A 21,923-nucleotide genomic window follows, 5' to 3' on the forward strand; every position below is an offset into this window, starting at 1 on the left:
TTCACTGCAGAATCCCAGCTTTTCTAGTTACTTGTTATGAGTCCTGAGGTCCTCGGCGGCAAAATAGGCTGGTACCTGCTGGCCAGGTGGTTAAGCATAAACTGATCGGAGCCAATAAATGTCATGTCTTATGGCTCTGTTTCTGTGGCCTTGCGTCTGGCTGAGGCCAGAGGCTCAGATGTGTTGACATGGGCATAGAAGCCGACGTCTAAAGTACATTCAGAGCAGGGTCTTGTGATTTCTGGGTCTGAGAAGTACAGAAAGGACCACGACCTAGGTCCTTGCCCCTCCTAGCCTGATCAGCAAACACCATGGGCATCACCTGGGGATTTGTGGGAAGGTTAATGTTTTAGGCCCCATCCTAGAATCTGCATCGTAACAAAATCCCCTAGTGGTTCAGGTGTGTTGAAGTGCACTGGGTCAGGGGATTTGTATCAAGAAGGAATCATGCCCCCAAAGTAGGTCATGGTGTGCTGTGTGAAGGAGTAAAAGACTAGGTGTAGGAGGGGTGGGCTTCCTGGAGTTAGTGATCCTGTTGCAAACCCTCAAAGAACTAGCAGGTGCTAGATCAGCAAAGGGGGAGCCGTGGGTGTGGAGGGAGGAGAGAACAGGGAGAACCTGTGCCCTGGAGGAGGATGGAGTAGAGAGGGAGTAGGGCTGGTGAAAAGGAGCCACTGAAGCCATGGAAGGACCATGCCTGTTAGGAAAATCAGCTGAAGCAGCAGAGAGCATGGCCTGGAGGCTGAGAGAAAGCCAGCCTGTCTCCTTGCCACCACGGGCTTGGCAGGTCCCTTCAGGTGTAGGATGGGAATGTCTGGAGGCTGGGTGAGTAGAGCACATGGGATCCTGGTTCATGCTGCAGGACTCTCAGGGCCAGATGGCTTGTCTCTCAAGCACCCAGCTCTACCCCTGCCGGAGCCTGTTTACTGCTGCTTAGCAACATCATCCTGTTCCAGATGAGGAAGTTCTCCACTTCAGGGTTGTTGTGAGGATTAACGTGAAACGTGGTGTCCAGCATGTGTTCAATCCAAGCTGTTTTATAAGCAAAGGCTACTCCCAGGACACCCTGGGGACCGTCCCTGCCTTAACACCCATTACTTGCCCTCATGTTCCTGAATGTTGCAACACCCTGGGAACTCCTCTCTCATTCAACTTCTGTTGTCTTCGGCAGGAAGAGGAAGTAGATGTGCCTGGTGTAGAGAGGAAGGGTGACTAGGAATTGACCTGAAAGTTAGCCCCAGCCAGTTCCAGATGGCCTCAACTCAGCACGAAGCTGGCCCTCCAGCAGTAATGTCAGAGGGTCCTGCCTTCCTCCTCAAGATGGAACTTGAGTGGGAAAGGGAGGGAGATGGCAGAGGACTGTCAGTTGTCCTGATTTCATTGCTTACAGCTGCCCCTTCCCCTGGTGTTTGGGGTAGCTTCATGTTCTATCCTGTGACACTCTCAGTGAACTAACACTTTTTGTGCAGGTTTAAAATTTTGCCTTTTCAGTCAGGAAAAAAAAAAGGGATGAGGTATGTTAAAGGACAAGAGAAGAAAAAAGTAAAGTCATGATCATGCAAATACAAAATGAAAATGAGTCAAAGATTTTGTTTTAACTCATGCACTGAGGGAAACTAAGATGTAAAAAACTGGTTCAAAGGAAATTGCAAATAACAGATTTATATAAAAGGTAATCAGGAATGCAGAGATGAATTTGCTGATAGATGCGCAAATGGCTTCTCCCATGGGCAGAAATCGAAATTGATTGCATCTCTAAGGACACGATCATTTGCAAACATTTGCATTGCTATAGATTTTCTACAATTTACAGAATTGTAAAATATCTTAGACAAAGACTAGGAAATGCACAGACTCTTATGGAATCAGATAACCTGAAAGAGCTGGAGAACACCCAGTAATATTTTTGCTTATTTCAAAGACTTGTCACAAATTTTCCTCACAGGTTACAGGTATTTTTAGTGATGGATTCTAAGCTGCCCCTAAGGGCTAATGGAAGTTTTCCTGGAAAGGTTGGATACCACCAGAAAGATAAAACTGTCTCCCAAAGGGCCTCTCGCCCTCGGGCTTTAGGATAAAAAGCCTGGTTTGTCCACACACTATAACCGATCCCTTCTCTTGAGCAACTCTAGATCCCAAACCAGGGTGCCAGAGTACTTATAACTAGAACACTATCTGGGGATGGGGTAATACAGGTCCACTGTGACTATTTAGTGTAAAAGCAAGCTCCTTAGATGAATTTACTGCGTACAGTCCATTTCGGATTTGCCGCAAGGGAACTAGCAAGGATGAGCCAGTTCAAAATGTGTTCCACGGGGCAGGACTTACATAAGACGATTCATTTAGGGGAGGGGGCTGCAAAGCCATTGTACTTTTATTGGCTGTGTAGCTCACACCTAGGCCCTTGAGCGGGCACCATCACCCAGAGATGCCAGGTGCTATTAAATAGAAATAATGAGCAAAGCAGCTGTGGCTTCTAAACAGACACTCCCTCCAGAGTGTTGGATGGAGGCCAATTAGCTGAGGCACTGACTGAGCAACAAAATTCTGCCTTCACAAGCAAGTATCAGAAAGTGCTCAAGCCCATTAACAGCGGCCTGGGTTTTCTTTGATCTGTGCTTGCTCCAGGGAGAGCTGGGGGCTGGTTCCAGGATTGGAGCCTTTGAAAGCAGTAAATCCTGACACCTGGAGTAAGGTTTAAGAACTTTTTAAAAAATTTTAAGTTTCTCTTGGTTTCTTGCAGCCACCACTCCCCATTCCATGGCTAATAGCCACATTCCATCTTGGGCCATGTCATTCAGTCTCAGTTGCTTGGGAAGGCCTGAAGGCTACACTAACTCCAGCCTTTGAGACATTAAAAAAGCTGCCTCTCTGGGCAGATGATTTAGGCAGTGGTTCTCAACCCTTTTAATGCCGCGACCCTTTAATACAGTTCCTCATGTTGTGGTGACCCCCAACCATAAAATTATTTTCGTTGCTACTTCATAACTAATTTTGCTACTGTTAATGAATCGTAATGTAAATATTTGTGTTTTCCGATGGTCTTAGGCTCTACAGCAGCAGTTCTCAACCTGTGGGTATCGACAAATCTGTGTTTTCTGATGGTCTTAGGCGACCCTGCTAGCGGTTCTCAACCTGTGGGTCGCTACCCACAGGTTGAGAACTGCTGCTGTAGAGCCTAAAACCATCGGAAAACACAGATATTTACATTATGATTCATTAACAGTAGCAAAATTACAGTTATGAAGTAGCAACGAAAATAATTTTATGGTTGGGGGTCACCACAAACATGAGGAACTGTATTAAAGGGTCACGGCATTAAAAGGGTTAAGAACCACTGATTTAGGACAAAGAGCCCCAGCCAGGAAGGTTTCAGCTCCCACTTACCCCTAGGCTTCATGCCTGTGTGCAAGGCAAACCTAATCCACTGTGTGTGTGTGTGTGTGTGTGTGTGTGTGTGTGTGCGCGTGCACGCATTCTCACATTTTTCTAATAGAAAAAAATAGTATAAGTACATAGTAAATAAAAATCTTAGCTCATCCCCTACTGTCTTGGAGCATCTTAAGTTTCCTCCCAGAAATTTTCTCTGCCTACAAGCCTGTTTGTGCATTAAAAACAAAACAAAACAACACACCCCTACCCTACCCCCCACACAAATAGGTACATGTTCTCCTTTACACTCTGCTCTGAAAGTTCCTTTTTTCACCTTTCTTACCCTTTTTACTTAACAACAGACCTGTGAGTCTTCCCCAGTCTTTCTACCTAGCATTCCAGGGTTATTGAATCAGCCTCCTTCTGCTGTGCAGGTGATTCTGACCCTTGGCCATTTGTATTGGTTTAAAGTTCCGTTTGTAGGTGGCCAATCCTGCTTCCCTCATTTCCAGCTTCCTGAGGGCCATCCTGCTGCAGCCACAGGACACAGCACATCACTCTCTCCTGTCTAAAAAGTAGAAGTCCATTCTCCCCATACTCCCTCTTGCTGCTGTCCTATTTTGCTTCTTTTCATGATCAGAACTCATTATTTCCCCCCAAATATAGTCTTTCTTTTCAGGTGATAAAAATGGAAACTATTCATGGGGATACACTCAAATGACACAGGAAAAGTACAAAGAAAGTGAAATTCACCCGCTGTCCTGCCCTTGGATGTTACTGTGTTGGCTGGTGTCCTTCCAGGCACACATAGCCATGAGCAACCTTATGTAAGTGGCATCATTACACACAAGTGAGTTTATCCTCTGCTGCCCCCTCCATCCTACCCCACAGTGTGTGGAACACAAAGATTGTTCTTGAAAGAGCTATCTACTCCTAGATTGCATTCCTGACCTTTATGACCACAGGAATGTCTGCTCCAGCTCCTACCTGTCAATGGAAACACTCTGTGGTCACCAATGGCCTCCATGTAGTAAGGTCAGAAGTGTGGAACCTTTCTTGAAGTCAGCTGGCAGACTGAAAGCTGAAAGAGCCCAAAGCTGGGAGGCAGGAGCCCCTATCCCAGAGATAGGCTGTCCTCCCAGGAGACTAGCCTGTTAGGCTTCCCAGGAGTGTCTGTTACCACTGAGCACTGCCTTCCTGGGTTCTCTGCCATCACGCTCATCCAGTGTCCCCCAGTCCAGCCTTCTTCCCAGACACTTCCACCTCTCACCTGTTCTTGGAAGGCCAGTGTTCCTCAACCCTGGACTCACTTTTTCTCATCTGTGGTCTTTTCCAGGTGATCTGGAAATGTCATTGCCGGTGACTCCCAAATCCCTATCTATACCCCAGATCTCTCCAGAGCCTCACACCTGGCAGTGCTTCCCTCTCCCCTTATTCACACTCAATGTGTTGACTTCCCCCTTTTCTAGGGTTCTCTCCTCCATGCAACCCAGTCTTCTAGGCAGTGTCCTTCCTGCCTCTGTGGAGCTTCTCTGTCCCAGCCTCCCCACATTATCCTTAACCCTGGCAGGCTCAGCAAACCTCCCCCGGAGCTCCACCTCTTCCCCTCTCCAGAGCCTTGGTTCCAGAACCTTTCTAGTCTACCCTCCCACCAGTATTCTATTGGGGTCCCTAGGTGTGTATGCAGTGGGTATTTAAAAAACAATAATATGGGCATACAGTTTATTTATTTAATCTTCACCCAAGGATATTTTTTCCATTGATTTCTAGAGAGAGATGGAAGGGCGGGAGGAGGGAGAGTGAGAGAGGAAAAACAGCAATGTGAGAGGGAACCTATAACTGAGGTTACATGCCCTTGACCAGAATTGAACCTGTGACCCTTAGGGTCCACAGCCAACACTTTAACCACTGAGCCAAACCAGCCAGTGCTATAGTGGGGTTTTTATCAATAACTACCACTTCAGCATTTCACTAAGGGAAATGGAAGCACTTAAGAAAATATCTTTTGAATGTTAAAAGCCTTTTCTAATACTCAGACTATGTCATCTGTACCCCTCCCCCAATTGGGGCCAGTCATATGGGGGTGCTCAAATCTGGAGTTAGATACTACCTCAATTTAAAGATGAGTTAGCCCAGCCGGCGTGGCTCAGTGGTTGAGTGTTGACCTATGAACCAGGAGGTCATGGTTCAATTCCCCGATTCCCCGTCAGAGTATATGCCCAGGTTGCAGGCTCAATCCCTATTGTGGGGCGTGCAGGAGGCAGCCTATCAATGATTCTCTCTCATCAATGATGTTTCTATCCCTCTCCCTTCCTCTCTGAAATCAATAAAAATATATTTTAAAAATAAATAAAGACGAGCTCTGCCAGTTGCCAACTGGTTACCTTAGACACATTGTTTAAGCTCCGTGCTTCAAAGTCCTTATCTTTAAAATGGAGATAACAATAGCACCTATCTCATTGAGAGGATTCAGGGAAGTGATATCTGTCAAGTGCTTGGCACATGCTAGGTGCTTTAGAAATGTTGTAGGTGGTTATAGCTGAGAAAACAGAGACTGAGTGGGGAAGGGAAATGTTCCCATCCTAAACTGTAGCCAACAAAGTCATCTGGTGTAAATCACAGGTAAAATGCTACCCTTCATTTCTGAATGGATTTCTGGCTCTGAAAGTAATTGGGAGAACCTGACTTTGGTGTTCCTCAGACTCAAGGCATGTGTCCTTTAAGTCAGCTCCCAGGTGGGTGGTAGAGCCCTGGGTACCAGAGACTTGGCCTACTACAGGCACTCCTCCTCCTTCACTAATTTTGGGTGGGTTACTCCCCCTTTCTAGGCCTCAGCTTCCTCTTCTATAAAATGAAGTTTTTAAACTGAATGATTGGGGATGTCTCTTCCTCTATCCCCAGCAGTCTGAGTCTTCTCAAATCCCTGATAAAGTATGAGTGACATTAGATTATGTAAAAATACTTAACTAGAGTTTAAGAGTCAGGGGACTCTGTACCCCTGAAACTATATGCAAAATATGTGTGTAATGTGTATGCATACATGTGTGAAAACTGACACTTAAGCATTTTTCTGGGAATGGCTTTGGAAAACAGATCTGTGATCTCAAAAGATTAGTCACCAGCCTTATTTAGGCCTCATCACCTTCGACCTGGACTAGAGCAACAGTCTCCAAACTGGTCTCCCCCTTACTTTCTCAAACTTCAATCTATCCTCCACCCACCACACAGGGTATCTTTCTAAGGTGAATGCTGACTGTCATTCCCCTTCTTAAAATCCTTCCATTGGCTCCAGTTGCCTTAATTCCTTGCATGCCATTTAAAGACCATTATAATCTTACCCAGTCTTCTCCCCATACTCATATCCTGTCACACCCTAATCTATTTTCTCTGTCCTCAGCCCCTTAATGAATCCTCTGCCCTGGCCACAAGGAACACTTCACTGCTTGCTGAGTGCATCAGGCACTTTCACATCTCTCTTCTTTTGCATGGGGTTCCCTGCATTCCATCAGGCAAACCCTTATGTGGGTTTGGAAATCCAACTCAAACGTCACCCCTCTGTGATGTCTTCCTGACCCAACTTCCAAATTAGGGGCATCCTTCTATGCTCCCACTCCTTTATCATAATATTTATCCCACTATATTGTAATTGTGTGTTTGTGTCTATTTCCACAACTAACAGGTGTCCTCAAACTACGGCCCGCGGGCCACATGCGGGTGTTTTTGCTGTTTTGTTTTTTTACTTCAAAATAAGATATGTGCAGTGTGCATAGGAATTTGTTCATAGTTTTTTTTAAACTATAGTCCAGCCCTCCAACGGTCTGAGGGACAGTGAACTGGCCCCCTGTTTAAAAAGTTTGAGGACCCCTGTAGGTCCGAAGTTCTTCCAGGAGAGAAACCAAGTTTTCAATTGACATGTTAATCCCCAGTACCCAGCACAGGGCCTGGAACCATGTATATACCGGTAAAAAGTATGTAAAAAAAAACAACCCAATGTAAAATAATCAGTAAATTAATGAAGGAGCAAGTCATGAGCAAACAGGATATCGAGAAAGAATAGATACAGCTGAACAGGTCTGCCCCGCCTCTGCCCCACGCCACGCCCCCAACCCACGGAACTACATAACCCAGAAGCCCCCGCGTGCTGGGCATGCGCACCGGAGCGCAAGGAAGCTGCGACGCGGAGTTTCACTCTGGCTGTCTCCTGAGAGTCGGAGCCGCAGCCGGAGTTGTGCCCAGGCCCGAGGGTAGCGGTGCCCCCCTCCTGCCTCCTCGCCCTCCTCAGCCTCGGTGAGAGGGGGCGGTCAGGCCACCTGCTGGTCGCCAGGGCTGGGGTCCCGTGGGCGCGGGGGAGACCAAACTGTGCTGGGACCGGAAGGGGGCGGGCGTGGAAGTGAAGGGGGGCTGGGCCGGCCGGAGGGGCGTCCCGGGACGAGGTCAGGGGGGGATTGGGAGGACTGGTCTCTGGACTGGAGGTCTCTGAGGTTAGAGTTGGGGAATTGGGAGGCGCTGGGAGCTTAGACTGGGTGCTGGGTGGGAGGGTAAACGCCGGGGTGGAAGCCAAAGGGCTAGCAGGTGGAGGGGCGCAGACCCTGGGAGTTGGAGTCGGTCGGTTGGAGTGAACCTCGTCCCTCAGGACCTGGAGGGAGCGGGGCGATACTGCCGCCGGGCTACGGGTTAGGGTGTGGTTTCTGCTGGGGTCTGCCTCCTAGTGAACGACTCACTGGAGCGGGGGCTGTAATTGAGAGAGGACTATGCCTCCTAACTCTGCTTTCCTGTCCCGAGTGGGGTCCGCCTTCCGGGAATCTCCCGTTTCAGAGACCCTGGGTTACTTTTGCGGGGTTCGTAATGTATGCTGAAGAGGATTTAGAAGATTTTTTTCTGGAACTACCCTTCCATCCCGCCTTTCTCAGCCAGCTACTGGTTCCACTTCCCTAAGTGCCGGTAGCAGTGGAAATAGTGTGTGCACAGACGCTTGGACCCTTCAGAAACTCGAAATATTTCTGCATGCCGTCCCAGCTCCTCTAGAGTTCTAGAAGGTGGACTTTCTGGTGGCCAAAATTAGGCTTTAACTTAAGCCATCAGAGTAACTATAACTAGGCCTCTTGTTCATTGCTGTGTGACTTTGGCTAAACTTGAACCCTCTCTGGTGCGTTGATTTCCTTGATTCCTACACAGCAGACTGGGCTTATAAAGTCCCTTTGGGCTTTTCTATGAAAGAGCTCAGGTTATTATTATTATTTTTTTATTGTTTTTGACCATTCCCTTGATTATTTGGGCAGAGGAAGACTACTGTGCCGTCTGCTCTGCCTAGGGTTTTGGAAAATAAATCTGGTGGTTTCCAGTCCCCAGTCACACGGGCCCAACATCTGTGCATTCATTTTCACTAACTGCTGTTTCTCAATTTAAAACCTGATCTTCTTCCTTGTTGGCAAAGGTGTCTTGAAATTTGTGTTGCTGAGTCAGCAAGCCTTTCAGATTTGCCTGGGTTTTGTTGTTTGCGTTTTATATCAAGATGGGAACTTGAACAAGTCATTCCTCCTAAGGATCTGGTGTCGCCACCGAGAAGGGACTGTTTGTGCCAGCTCTCCAGAGAGAAAAGGTGAGAGCCATGGGGACTTTACATTGCTGCCTTCTTTATCTGGTTTTCAATAGAAAAGGTGAGGACTGGGGAGGGTAGAATTTGAGATCTCCAGGATGAAAGTGAGCCCTGGGTCTAGATTGCTATTGCTCTCTCAAAGAAATTCAAGTGGCTTCTTGCCAATGACTTCTCCTGTTTAACCAGTCTTAGAGGGTGCTTTCTACATGGTTTGCACTTTAAGACATGCTTTATGGGATGAAGGACATAAGCCATGATTTCTGCATTTGAACTGGAAATTTTTATTTCTTTTGCATGAATCTTGACTGGGTGCCTCCTTTGTGTCAAGCCCCATGCTCAGTGCTGGGGGTACTGTGAGGAGCAACAAGAGCTCTGTCTTCTGGAACTTGTTTTTTTTTTGGTAGAAAAGACAGACAAGGCATAGACAGTGACAGGTTTTGTCAGTGTGATATGCGTTGAGGAGGGGGGACTGACAGGACAGAACTACCACCATTCCAGGAAGGGGGTAGGAAGGAAGGTGAGACGCTCAGGAAGGCTTCTGAAAGATGACAGCAAGGTGAATTGTGAAGGAGTAGGATTTAGAAAGTAGGGGCAGTAGCCTGGCAGAGGAGTGGGCAAAGCTGTGAAGCTACCTGGCATGTCTGGACCACTGTAAGTAGCTCAGTGGCTTGAGTAACAAAGGGTCGGTGTGGGATAGAGGATGCTGGATAGGTGGGCAGAGGTCTGAGTGTGGAGGGTTTGGTGAGCCATGCCAAGGCTCTGGGGAGCAGAAGGATTTTAGGGGAAGAATTCCAATTGGGGAGGGGGGGACATTTAAAGTTTACACACTCGCCTGAAAGTGTAGGTTGGATTTGATTGGATTATTGCCTTTGTGACTGTTCCTTGCACCATGCCAGCTTCTGGTAAGGGGGAGATTTTGCCCTCAGCTTGATGATGAACATAGAGAACTCTGGAATGCTGTGCAAGTTGATAAAAGGGTATTTTCTTTCAATTGGGCACACCAAGGCATCATGGAGGTGCTATTTATGTATTTATTTAAATATATTTTTATTGATTTCAGAGAGGAAGGGAGAGGAGAGAGAGATAGACACATCAATGATGAGAGAGAGTCATTGATCAGCTGCCTCCTGCACGCCCCCTACTGGGGATCGAGCCCGCAAACCTGGGCATGTGCCCTTGACTGGAATCAAACCCAGCACCCTTCAGTCTGCAGGCCGACGATCTATCCACTGAGCCAAACCAGCTAGGGCTGAAGGTACTATTTAAATGGGGCCTTGAAAATATGGGTCAGGTGAGGGTGGGTGGCCAAGTGAATGGGATTCTGTGTGGAGCTGAGGCAGAGAGGTGGGGAAACGGGATGTATATGTGGTAGCAGATCATCACTTAAAATCTTTGGGAGGGGTTGGGGAGAGGGAGGTATAGATGAAAGAGGGTATTGAAGGGAGGTGCACTGGCAAATAAGATTGATAGGGAGGGACCAGATTGTGATGAGCTTCAGTGTCAACCCAAGGAGCTTGAACTTTATTCCAGAAATGCAGTGGAGATGTGGAAGAAACAGGATCAGAACTATATTTCAGGAAGCACAATCTTGCACCTGTCTCTGAGGTGGACTAGGAGAAGAGACAAGAGTTGGGGAAAGCCAGTAGGAAAGAATACTTATCAAGGTGAGAGGCATAGAAGTCCCAACCAGAGGGCTCTGAGGAGTTGAGGAAGGAGGAGAGAGCAAGCCACGGCAGCTGCGGGGCAGTGGGAGAGAAGGTTGAGGAGGAGCAAGACTCCCAGGTTTTACTTCTAACTGCCTGGGTCAGAGTGGAGCGAGCCAGAGAATCTAGGAGGAAAAGCTAATTGGGAAGAAGGAAGGTGAATTTGGCTTTAGACATGCTGAAAGTACCTAAGGTGCCAACAGGAAGGGGATGATAGGCTAGGGAGAAAAGTCCCTGATTCATTCTACACATGCCTGCAGAAATTGTAGGCCAGGGCTTGTGCTTGGCACTTGGAGTACAAAGATAAATGGTCTCTTTTCTGTGTTTGTTTTAATTTTTCCCTCAGACTTGTTTATATTTATTTACTAAGCTATTTTTAATGAATGTAGTAAGCATCTGTATTCCAACCACTCAAAACAAAAGCTTGGGGCTTGAAACAAAAAAGTATACATCTAAGCATGCAGTCTTTCTTCCCATTTTCATCCTCAGATAATCATTATGCCCTTGCTTTCATTTTAATACAGTTTTATTGTACCTATATATTTCAGAGGAAAGTAACATAATACAATTTTGCTAAGATTTGTCCTCCATATTGTTTTATGTCATTTGTTTTTACAACTAATATTCTATGGTGTAAGTACACCACAGTTTATCACCTGATCTTCACTGATGGACACTTAGTTGTTTCCAGGTGTTAGCTGTTGCAAGTGTGCTCTGAACATTTCCATATACACATCTCCTGTTGAACATGTGCAAGAGGTTTTCGTGGGTATAAACTTAGGGGTGATGTTTTGCTGGGTCATCTGGTAAATGTTCGACTTTTGTTGATATTGCCTGACTGTTTTCTGAAGTGGTTGTACCAGTTACATTCTGCCAGCAGCCGTGTTCAGGACTTCCAATTGCTCCACATTTTTGCCAACACTTGATATAGGCAGACTTTTTATTTTTTTTTGTCAATTGAATGGATATAAAATGGGATGTTTGGATTCTTGATTTCTATGTCTCTGAGTCCTGACATTGAATATCTCCTTTAAAAAAAAATAAAAATATATATATATATATATAGATAGATAGATAGATAGATAGATATAGATATAGATATTGATTTCAGAGAGGAAGGGAGAGGGAGAGAGGATAGAAACATCAACGATGAAAGAGAATTATTGATAGGCTGCCTCCTGCACTGGGGTTTGAGCCTGAAACCTGGGATGAGGATGAGGTGGGGTGGACCTTGTGGCCTGACTGGGAATTGAATCGTGACCTCCTGGTTCATAGGTAGATGCTCAACCACTGAGCCTTGCTGGCTGGGCTGAACATCTCTTCATCAGTTTATTGGCTTATGAGTTTCTTGTGAAATATTTGTTCATGTCTCTTGCCAATTTTTCTTTGGGGTTTTTGGTGCTTTATTATTATTATTATTATTATTATTATTGATTTGTAAGAGTTCTTTATATATTTGTTTTAATTCTTAATGCATAAGGCAGATATTTTTTCCAGCTCGTAACTTGTCTTTCTACTTTCTTTAAGGCATATTTAGTTGAATGACCATTGTTGTTGTTTTTTCTTTTTTAAAAATATTTTTATTTTTTTATTTTTTTAGTTGTTTTTTTAATCTTTATTGTTGAAAGTTTTACATAGGTCCTCGTTTTCCCCCCATTAACCTCTTCCAGCCCGCTCCCACCCCTCCCGGCCCAGCCCTCACCACCCCATTGTCTGTGTCCGTGGGTTATGCATATATGCATACAAGTTCATTGGTTGATCTCTTTGATATGTTTTTGATTTCAGAGAGGAAGGGAGAGGAAGAGACAGATAAGAACATCAGTGATGAGAGATTCATCAGTCGGCTACCTCCTGCACTCCCCCTACTGGGGATTGAGCCTGCAACCCAGGCATGTGCCCTGACTAGGAATCCAACTGTGACCTCCTGGTTCATGGGTCAATGTTTAACCACTGAGCCACACAATTCTTAGTTTTAATATAGTGTAATGTCTTTTCTCATTTTTAGTCAGTGTTTTGTGTCTTGTTTAAGATACCTTTTCCTGAGCACATCCTTGCCTTGAAGAAGCCTATGCCCTAGTGGAGGGGAAGGTAGATAATTGCACTCGGATGTTACCTGGACATTGATTGTTAGGAGTGACCAGTTGTCCCTGTGTGGCAGGAGCGGCTGTAGGAATGATTTCACAGTATAGAGTCTCAAGCTGGGAATTAAGAGAGGAGTAGGTGGACAGGTAGGGTAGACATTCTCTCAGAGGGGTTGAAGGGCATGGAACAGCCTGGCCTCTTCTGGGTCCTCCCTCGAGTTCCTGATGGCTGAAGCAGAGGGCTCATCTGAAAAAGGATTTGGGTGATCTGTGTGCATGGCATTATAAAAGACAAGAGGGTCCAGGGGAAGTGTAGAGAGGGAGGGCAGAACCTGATTTCCTTACACAGGGAAAGGTGTTAAAGCCTGGTGTGGCTCTGGGAAGCAGTTGGGGTTTCTAGGGGTGGCGCTGACAACATGCTGCCTGCTGTACTATTGGATGCGGTATTTCATCATCAGATGTTGGGCAAAGACCAACATGTCTGCAGAGGGAAGGGCATGTCCTTGGGGTAGCTAGCCAGAGACATAGGCACTCTCCTATTTTAGTAGAAAGAATGGGTTCAGGGAAGTATTTCTCATTTATAGGATAGTGGAACACAGTGATAGATGTTGGGTAGGTAGTAGGGGAGAGCTCGACACACCATGGCCCATGAGTCAAATTCGGCCCACTGCCTGTTTTTGTTAATAAAGTTGTTAATTGGAATTGTGTACCTGAAACCTGTATAATTTTGTAAACCAGTGTCACTCCAATAAATTCAATAAAAAGGGAAAAAAATTTTTTTATTGGGACACAACCACTCCAGTTAGTTTACACATCGTCTGTGGCTGTTTTTGCATTACAGTACCAGGGTTGCATAGTTGCAACAGACACCCTTTGTTCTGAAAAGCATAAAATAAGTAGTTTCTGACCTTTTATAGGAAAAGTTGGCCGACTCCTGCCAAGGGGAGTCATGGTAACTGTGGTAACCTGGAGAGTGTGTACTAGCAAGTTGTTTCTGGATGAATAATGAATCTAGGTCAGGCCTGCAAGTGCTGCCAACTTTTCTGGTTTTCAAGAAGCTGGAAATCTGGATTAAAAATGTTTTATTTATTGATTGATTCTAGAGAGGAAGGGGGGAGAGAGAGAGACATCAATTTGTTCCATTTATTTATGTATTCATTGGTTGCAGTGCTGTGGACAGGGATTTGCAGCTAAATTCCACAAGAGAATAAAAGGGAAAGCAGGATGGTGGCTTTTTTTTGTGGTCACAGCTGTTGATATTAAAAAAAATTTTTTTTGTTTGATCATAAAAAGTAATATGTCCACCGTAGGACATTTGCAAGTGCAGAAACAGGTCAAAGAAATCCTACAATTCCATCATTGCTATTAATATTTCAGAGTGGTTCCTTCCGGCCTTTTACAAATTATTTTATATAAGGTAGAAAGAACATGGGCTTTATGGTGTCTCAGACTGGCCGCCTGACCTTGGGTAAATTCTTAATTTCTTTTGGCTTCAGTTCCCTTGTGTGCAAAATGGAAATAATTTCTATTTTCAAGGGTGGTTGAGGGTTGAGAGAACTGGATGACAAAAGCACCAAGCAGAGTGTGTGCCACATAGTAGGTGCTCAATAAATGACATACCCGCTGCCTAATAACATAGTGTGTCCACTGATATAGCCTGTATTTTTTATTTGTTGTGAGCATTATCTTAGGTCCATAAGCTTTTTGTAAAACATTGTTTCAAGATTTATAGTCCATCATTAGGATGTGCCATAATTTATTTAGGAATTTCATTATTTTAAGGTGTTTAGATTGCTTCCAGATTGAGGATTTCTTCCATGGCCAGTAATTATAATAATAATTTTCATAATTAAGAACACTAAATAGCCCTGTCATTAGGAGCTGAAACAAATTAGATTTTTTGAACAGTAGCTCCCCAGTGGCTGAGGTAGTTGTACAGAATGGGTGCATTGACAGGACTGCTATATGCGCATAATTGCTGTGCTCAAGTTGAACGCCCGTGGGCATTTCTGGTCAGTGCCTCAACCGCCTGGCCCCTGCAGCTGAAGGTTCACCTCTCTTTTGTCCTCTGGTGTATCAGACCCTCTGGGATACTGGACATTGAAGAGCTGCAGCCGCAGCTTTGGGTCAGCGCTAGGTCTGCCCTTGGAGTTCCTGTTCCAGTGGGGAGATAGACACTGAGGCCAAGCATAAGTGGAATGTGTGTGAAGACACTGATGAAGGTGGAGGTCAGAAGGCTCAGGAGGAGGGTGCTGTGGCTGAGTTAGAAAGATGGACAAATTTGCTTGATGCTTAGGTGGAAAGAGGACAGAAGTCTAGACACATGCACCAGCAGGATCAATGGCTGGAGGTGGAAATGGCTCTGAATGTTCTGGCATTTGCTAGAATTTAATGTGACTAGACATAAGGTGGAGGCCTTGAAATGAGTGGGGACAGCAGCTGGGCACAGAGGGGCTGTGTGCCATGACTGTTTCATCTCTGGGTCTCCAGTACCTAGACAGGGCCTGGACCGTGGTGGGTCCCGGTCTATGGAGACTGAACACTTTTATGAAAAGATTTAGCTGAAGTTCTCAACTGTCTTTCTCAGGCTGTTTGGCAAAGTTCTATGAGTTGGTTCATCTGGGAATCTGTGGACATACTATGTGTGCTGATATGTAGGAGGCTTCTGCTGCCTGAGAGGTGAATGATGCCTGCCAGGAGTTGCCAGGGAAGTCTGGATTTAGGAGTAATTGGCTCTGAAAGTGGTCCTGGGATTTGTACCGGATGTGGTTCCAGAGACTTCTAATTGCAGGCACTGAGCTAATAAGCCAGCCTGCTATCCCAAGGGCATCCCAGGTCCAATCCTCCAGTGCGGGATGTGTCCTTTTATTGGAGCAGTTGGCAGCTCAGTGGCAGCCTTGGCACTCACAGGTGTGCTCAGTTATTGCAGGTCTGACTCATCGCCTGTGTTCTCCTGCTTTGTGGCTCAGTGCTGCTGTAGGCTGCCACTCCTCACCCAGACTTGACGGTTGGGGAGGTACTGGGGTTGAGGGAGCAGGGAAAGGGAGGGAGGCCAATATTTGCTGATACCTGCTGTGTCCCTGGTGCTTTGCTGGGTTCTCTATACACATCTATGCTTTAATCCCCATGAAAGGCACTTAGAATAGATGTTGGTATCTTCATTTCCAAATGAAAGAAAAATAAAGCAAGCTTGAAGAATTGAGGTACCTTTATCAGGATGATACCTGAATAGAGTCAGTCAGCAGCATGTTGACACCAGAGCCCATGCCTATTCCTTTTCATGTGCTGCTCCAGATCTACCTTCCTTGTGGGGTGGTGGTCTTGGCCTTCTTACTGAAACCTTGATGGTGTAGTGCAATATTAGGGACGTCAGCAAAAACCCAGGGTCCCAGTCTTATTACTAGCCATAGAAGCAAGTCACTGCAACTGACTGGGCCTCAGTTTTCTCACCTGCAAAATGGGAATAAATTTCAATGTCTGTACTTAAGTGATTTGTATGGGAATCAGAGTAGATGGTATGACTGGGAACCCTGCTGGCACCAGGCCTGCATGAGCATGCTATAACAGACTTGAGATGCGGGTTCCTCTCTCTGTTCCTCCTTTTCTGTCTCTAAGTGGGGCCTATAAGTGGAGCCCAAGGTAGAGTTCAGGCTAATCTTTCTTCTCTAAGAAAATGGGTGTCAGAGCTGACACTTAGCAGTATGTGTGTGACCCTCAATAAGACCTTGACCTCTTTGAGCTTTGGATTCCTGTCCATAAAGTAGAAGAAAAAGCACCTTGTTGGTCTGTTAGGCTTAAATGACACAAGCACATTTCGTGTTTGCCACTAAATGTTGGTCCTGTTCCTCACACACTCTGGGGCACCGCCACGATTTAGTGCATTCACAGATTTTTCTCCTTCAAACAGCTGCAGGTGCATAGTACCATCATCCCCTTCCATTCAGCTGTGTTTTGGATCAACATGTGTATAACACTGTGTGACAAGGCCTTTGCTGGGGCTGGTGATATGGCTGTGGACAGGACAGACTCACCAGGTTGTTGTTGGTGGGGAGAAAGGGGGTAAAAAGACACAGAACAACAACATAGCCATACATGTATATGGGCACAGAATACTGGCCGGTGCTATGAAGAAGTTCATGTACTGGGTGGCTTGGGAAAGGCTCCCTGAGTGACAGGCTGGGCCTGAAGGATGAATAGAGTGTACAAGGGAAGAAGGTGGGCTGGAGTGACTTGGAAAAGAACGTCTTAGAAGATGGGTGTAAACTCTCTGGACCTGACCCAGTGAGGCCCAGGCCCAGGGAGTGGAGTACAGAGACCAGGCTTCAGCAGCCAGGAGATTTTAATGTTTATCAAGGGCATCCTTCATGGTTAATGATGCCTCCTTGGGCAGCCTGCAGACTCTGGAGCTAGGGCCCGTGCTGTGCGTCTCAGCTCTGCCATTGAACTCCTGGTATCCTACAGCCCTGGTCTTTTTTGAGACAGTTTTCTTTTCCCATCTGTAGCATGGAAAAAAAACAACCTGCTTTGGAAACCATAGCATCCTCACACAGGTCTGAGGGGTCATGATAACCTCAGTCCATTGGGGGTTTGGAGTCATGAAAACACATTTAGTACTGGGTCAGAGAGAAATTGTTGGTAAAAAGACAGAAGCTGGGCTGATGATCAGCACCTAAAATTCTCTTCACTGTATCTTCCTGAACAATGCAGAGGTAGGTAGGCTGCTAGATTGACTGAATTCTTCCTGGCTGCCTGAGCAAAGGACAGGGTTGGGTACTTGATTCAAGATGCCTTAAGATATTAGGGGAAAAAGTGACTGTGGAAAAGCATGATATTTTTTCTCTGCATCGAGGCTGACTCTGCCATTGTGTGCATTGGTAACTGCTTGTTTGTCCTGTTTACAGGTCTGCTGGAAACACTGGGCAATGAGCCCGAGACGCCAGCCCAGAGTGGTCTGAAGCCATTTGGGAAAGCAGAGAGATCCTGGGGAAGATGGCCATGGCCCCAAGCTCTTCCTTGGCTCAGGTGTACACCAGCCCTGTGGCAGTGGTTGTGTGGGAGTGGCAGGATGAGATGGGCACCTGGCACCCCTACAGTGCCACTGTCTGTAACTTTATCGAGCAGCAGTTTGTCCAGCAGAAGGGCCAGCGCTTTGGGCTGGGGAGCCTGGCCCATAGCATCCCCTTAGGCCAAGCTGACCCCTCGCTGGCCCCTTACATCATCGACCTCCCCAGCTGGACCCAGTTCCGCCAGGACACTGGTAAGACATGTTCTGCTTCTAGTATTATCCAAGCACCTGCTTTGGGTCGGCTGCCACACTAGATGTTGGAGTTACAGAATTGACTCTCAGAGCTTAGTCCTGTCCCTGATATGCATACATTTGGGAGGTGGGTACTGTGAGTGACAGCAGGTACCACACATGTACGATGTATGTGCGATGTACAGTAGGTCTTCACTTAACATCGTCGATAGGTTCTATGACTTTAAGTGAAATGATGTACGCTAACGAAACCAGTTTTACCACAGGTTAATTGATAGAAACAAGAGTTAAGTTTCTGTGGCATCTCATCAACATTTTAATGAGATAATGCTGTTTGAGTCCCTGCTAGTAGTAGAGGCCCTCACAGCCCCTTCCCTCGTTTCCCAAACCAAAAATGCCTGTTTCTACCTGCAGAGATTTGATGATCTTGTCGTCAGGCGGCTAGCATGGAGGTGGTGTGCCATGCTAGTTCTGGCTCCAGTGCACCGTAGCTGTGTGGCCTGGGCAGGTTATTTCACTCTCCTGTGCACTCGTGTTTGTTTTTGTGTGTTTTTTAAAAATATATATTTCTTTATTGATTTCAGAGAGGAAGGGAGAAGGGGAGAGAGAGATAGAAACATCAATGATGAGAGAGAATCATTGATCGGCTACCTCCTGCACACCCCCTACTGGGGATCGAGCCCACAACTCAGGCATGTACCCTTGGCCGGAATCGAACCTGGGACCCTTCAGTCCGCAGGCTGACACTCTATCCACTGAGCCAAGCTGGCTAGGGCTCGTGTTTGGTTTTATTATAGGTTTTGATTGGTATTACTGAGAATGGGCCAACAACTTCCTCCCAGAGTTTGGCTTGTTTCTCTAGGCCAGTGGTTCTCAGCTGGGGGTGATTTTGTCCCCCAGTACATGTGATAATGTCTGGAGACAGTTCTGATTGTCATGACTGTGGGGCAGGGCACTTCCGGCATCTGTTGGGTAGAAGCCAGGGATGCTGCTAAACATCCCATAGTGCGCAGGACTGGCCCTGTGACAAACAGTGATTACCCAGAGTATCACTTGTTTCAAGAAACCCTGCTCTGATCCCTGTAGCAGCATCCTCAGGCTAGTGAGACTAAGGCTTCCAATCAGTTGGATGCAGGTGAAAGTCCCTGCCTTCACGATGTTTGCAGGAAACTGAGAAAGGTGGCACACAAAATAAATAATATGTGCATTGTGTTTTATGTTAGATAGCAAGCAATAAGTGTTAATCGGAGTGGAAGTGAGGGTAGGGAAAGGTTGATTTGAAGTTTGAGCTTCAGTGGCATTGGCAAGGGACAGAGATAGACCTGAAGGAAGGGCAGGAGAGGGGCAAGTTCTGCGGTGCTTTTCAGCCACTCAGAGGGATTGCTTTTATTCTGAAAGAGGGAGCCAAGGAAGGATTAGGGCAGAGGAGTGATGTAATCTAATTTGGAGTAAAGAGCATCCCTCTGGCTGCTGTGGATGGAGGTAAGGGCTGCTGCAGTTGAGAGACCAGGTGCAAGGTAATTGCAGTGATCATCTTTTGGCAAGTGCTTGGAAGCATGGCCTAAATTTATCTTTTTCTTTTTCTCTGTAATCTTCAGGTTTGATTTTATTAAGTATATAGGCTAAGCTAAGCACAGGGTGTTACCCAATATTTGCTACTTAAGAAGTCAAAGGAAATGGTACATCCATGTAAGAGAATTATGTAACAATAATGAGTTTTACGAAGTTTTAGAGACACACAAAATACTTACGGCATAATATGTGAAAATAGCAGGAAACATTTTTCAGTATGATTCTCAGCTACCTGAATGTATGTGCCTAGATGGGAAGAAATGCATTGCAGTATAAATGATGTGCTTTCCTTTTGGTGGTTAGATTATGGATGGTTTCATTTTCTTTATAATTTTTTTGTTTCAGTTTTTTAAGTGAAGCTGCATAGGTTTCATCATTAGAAATATTTTTATTTATTTATTTATTTTTAAAAATCCTCACCAAAGGATATTTCCTCCCTCCCCCATTGATTTTTAGAGAGAGTGGAAGGAAGGGAGGACATGGGAGAGAGAGCGAGAGAAACACCCATGTTCTCACATCAGTTGGTTGCCTCCCACACACCCTGACCAGGCCAGGGATGGAACCTGCAACCCAGGTACGTGCTCTTGACCGAGAATCGAACCCGATACCCTTCGGTGTGTAGGCTGATGCTCTAACCATGAGCAGTGCCTGCCAGGGCTAGAAATCATTTTTAAAGCCTCATTGAGTCTGAGCCACAGCACTTCTTTGACCTAAACTTTTAGCATCCCCCATTCCTGCCCAGGAGCATGGATCCCCTGCTGCTACTTGATCCTTTTGGGCCACAGGTTTTTTATCTAAAGAGTGCTCTCTAGCCTTCACCCAAAATTTGGGAAGAACAACCAATGCCAGACTTTAGGTCGGATGGCACCATGACCCTATATATACCGTGATCATATTAATTTAATTTGGTTGTGGGAAAAAATAAAACTCCATTTGTTTGGGGTGCTAGCAGATTAACCATTTATGTGTAACATTCCTTGCAAAACAGGCACCATGCGGGCTGTGCGGAGGCACCTGTTTTCCCAGCTCTCAGCCCCGGGCCGGGGCATTGTCTGGGAGTGGCTGAACGACGATGGCTCCTGGACAGCCTATGAAGCCAGCATTTGTGACTATCTGGAGCAGCAGGTGGCCAGGGGCAACCAGCTTGTGGACTTGGCACCTTTGGGGTACAACTACGTCGTCAACTATGCCACCCACATACAGACCAACAAGGCTTCGAACTACTGCCGTAGTGTGCGGCGCCAAGCAGGGCCCCCTTACCCAGTGACCACCATCATCGCTCCACCAGGCCACATGGGAGTCGCCTGCTCTTGCCATCAGTGCCTCAACAGTGGCGGAACTGGCCCTGTGTCAGGTCGCTACCGCCACTCCATGACCAGCCTCCCTGCATACCCTACCCCACAGACCCCCCAAAGGACTGCTGTTATCTTTGGGGCCCACCAGGCCTTCGCCCCATACAATAAGCCCTCGCTCTCTGGAGCTAGGTCTGCACCCAGGCTGAACACCACCAACCCCTGGGGTGGGGTGCTGCCCTCCTTGGGGAACCAGCCCTTTTACTGCTCCAGCCTCTCCCACCTGGGACCTCAGCGCCAGCCCCCAGGATCATCCACTGCCAGTGGAGCCAGGTATCTTGTGTTATTGAGGGTCGTTTTGTCCACCTGTGTACCTGGTCAGCAGGCTTGGGTTTTGCTTTTCCTTAGTTGGGAAGACTCACCCAAATACCTGCAGACTTAGCACCTGCTTCTTTCGTTGTTTCTGCTATGTCATCTCCTTTGCATGTGCCATGTGGTGCCACAGCTGTCCACAGCCTTGCATCCCACAAAGCCTTGACCTCTGGGACTTGAGTGTTGATAGCTGCCACACAGGTTAAAACCAGTAATCCCTCCATTCACTCAGGAGAATCGCACTCTCTGTATAGAGCAGCTAACCACTTTTGACTGTGCCTGTGTGCCATGTGGCTGGTACCATGTGCCTGAGAACATTTCACTGACATTTCACCTCATAGACATGGAAGGTTCAGTCCCCTCCCTAAGTCCACAGTCTTGTCCAGGAGAAAGTTTTGAGCTCAGCTTTGGTTGAGGGGAGAGCAAAATGTTGGGGAGGGGCACTTAGGAGGTGGCAACAGGTGACATAGGACAGCCCCTCTGTGCTGATGCATTCTAGCCCGCTGTCTATCAGAGCTCTCTGCACCTTGAGAAAGATGATGAAACAGGCCCATCCAGACCAGTTGGCTCTTTAAAGTGAGAAAAGTTCCTGGAGTGGCCAGTTGGGCTGTGCTCCTGGGGTGCTCAGACACCTGTCAGTGACAAGGGCCTCATTGGTCATTACTGAGAGAGTTGGGT

The 21,923-nt window shown here is 46.5% G+C and overlaps 1 protein-coding gene across 3 annotated transcripts in view; it reads left to right on the forward strand.

Moving 5' to 3' along the window:
• Positions 1-7,539: 7,539 nt before the first annotated feature.
• Positions 7,540-21,923, forward strand: part of DTX2 (deltex E3 ubiquitin ligase 2) — a 34,747-nt gene continuing 20,363 nt past the window's right edge. For 2 of the 3 annotated variants that reach the window (XM_054714860.1, XM_054714861.1), the window contains exons 1-3: positions 7,540-7,659; positions 17,654-18,009; positions 20,570-21,206. In XM_054714860.1, the coding sequence (XP_054570835.1) occupies positions 17,742-18,009; positions 20,570-21,206 (905 nt within the window). In that variant the 5' untranslated portion in view covers positions 7,540-7,659; positions 17,654-17,741. Of the gene's footprint in view, positions 7,660-8,806; positions 8,972-17,653; positions 18,010-20,569; positions 21,207-21,923 lie in introns of those variants that run through there. The other variant, XM_054714859.1, reaches the window with a different exon arrangement.

Source organism: Eptesicus fuscus, chromosome 4 (genome assembly GCF_027574615.1).
Source record: "Eptesicus fuscus isolate TK198812 chromosome 4, DD_ASM_mEF_20220401, whole genome shotgun sequence".
Taxonomy (NCBI): Eukaryota; Metazoa; Chordata; class Mammalia; order Chiroptera; family Vespertilionidae; genus Eptesicus; species Eptesicus fuscus.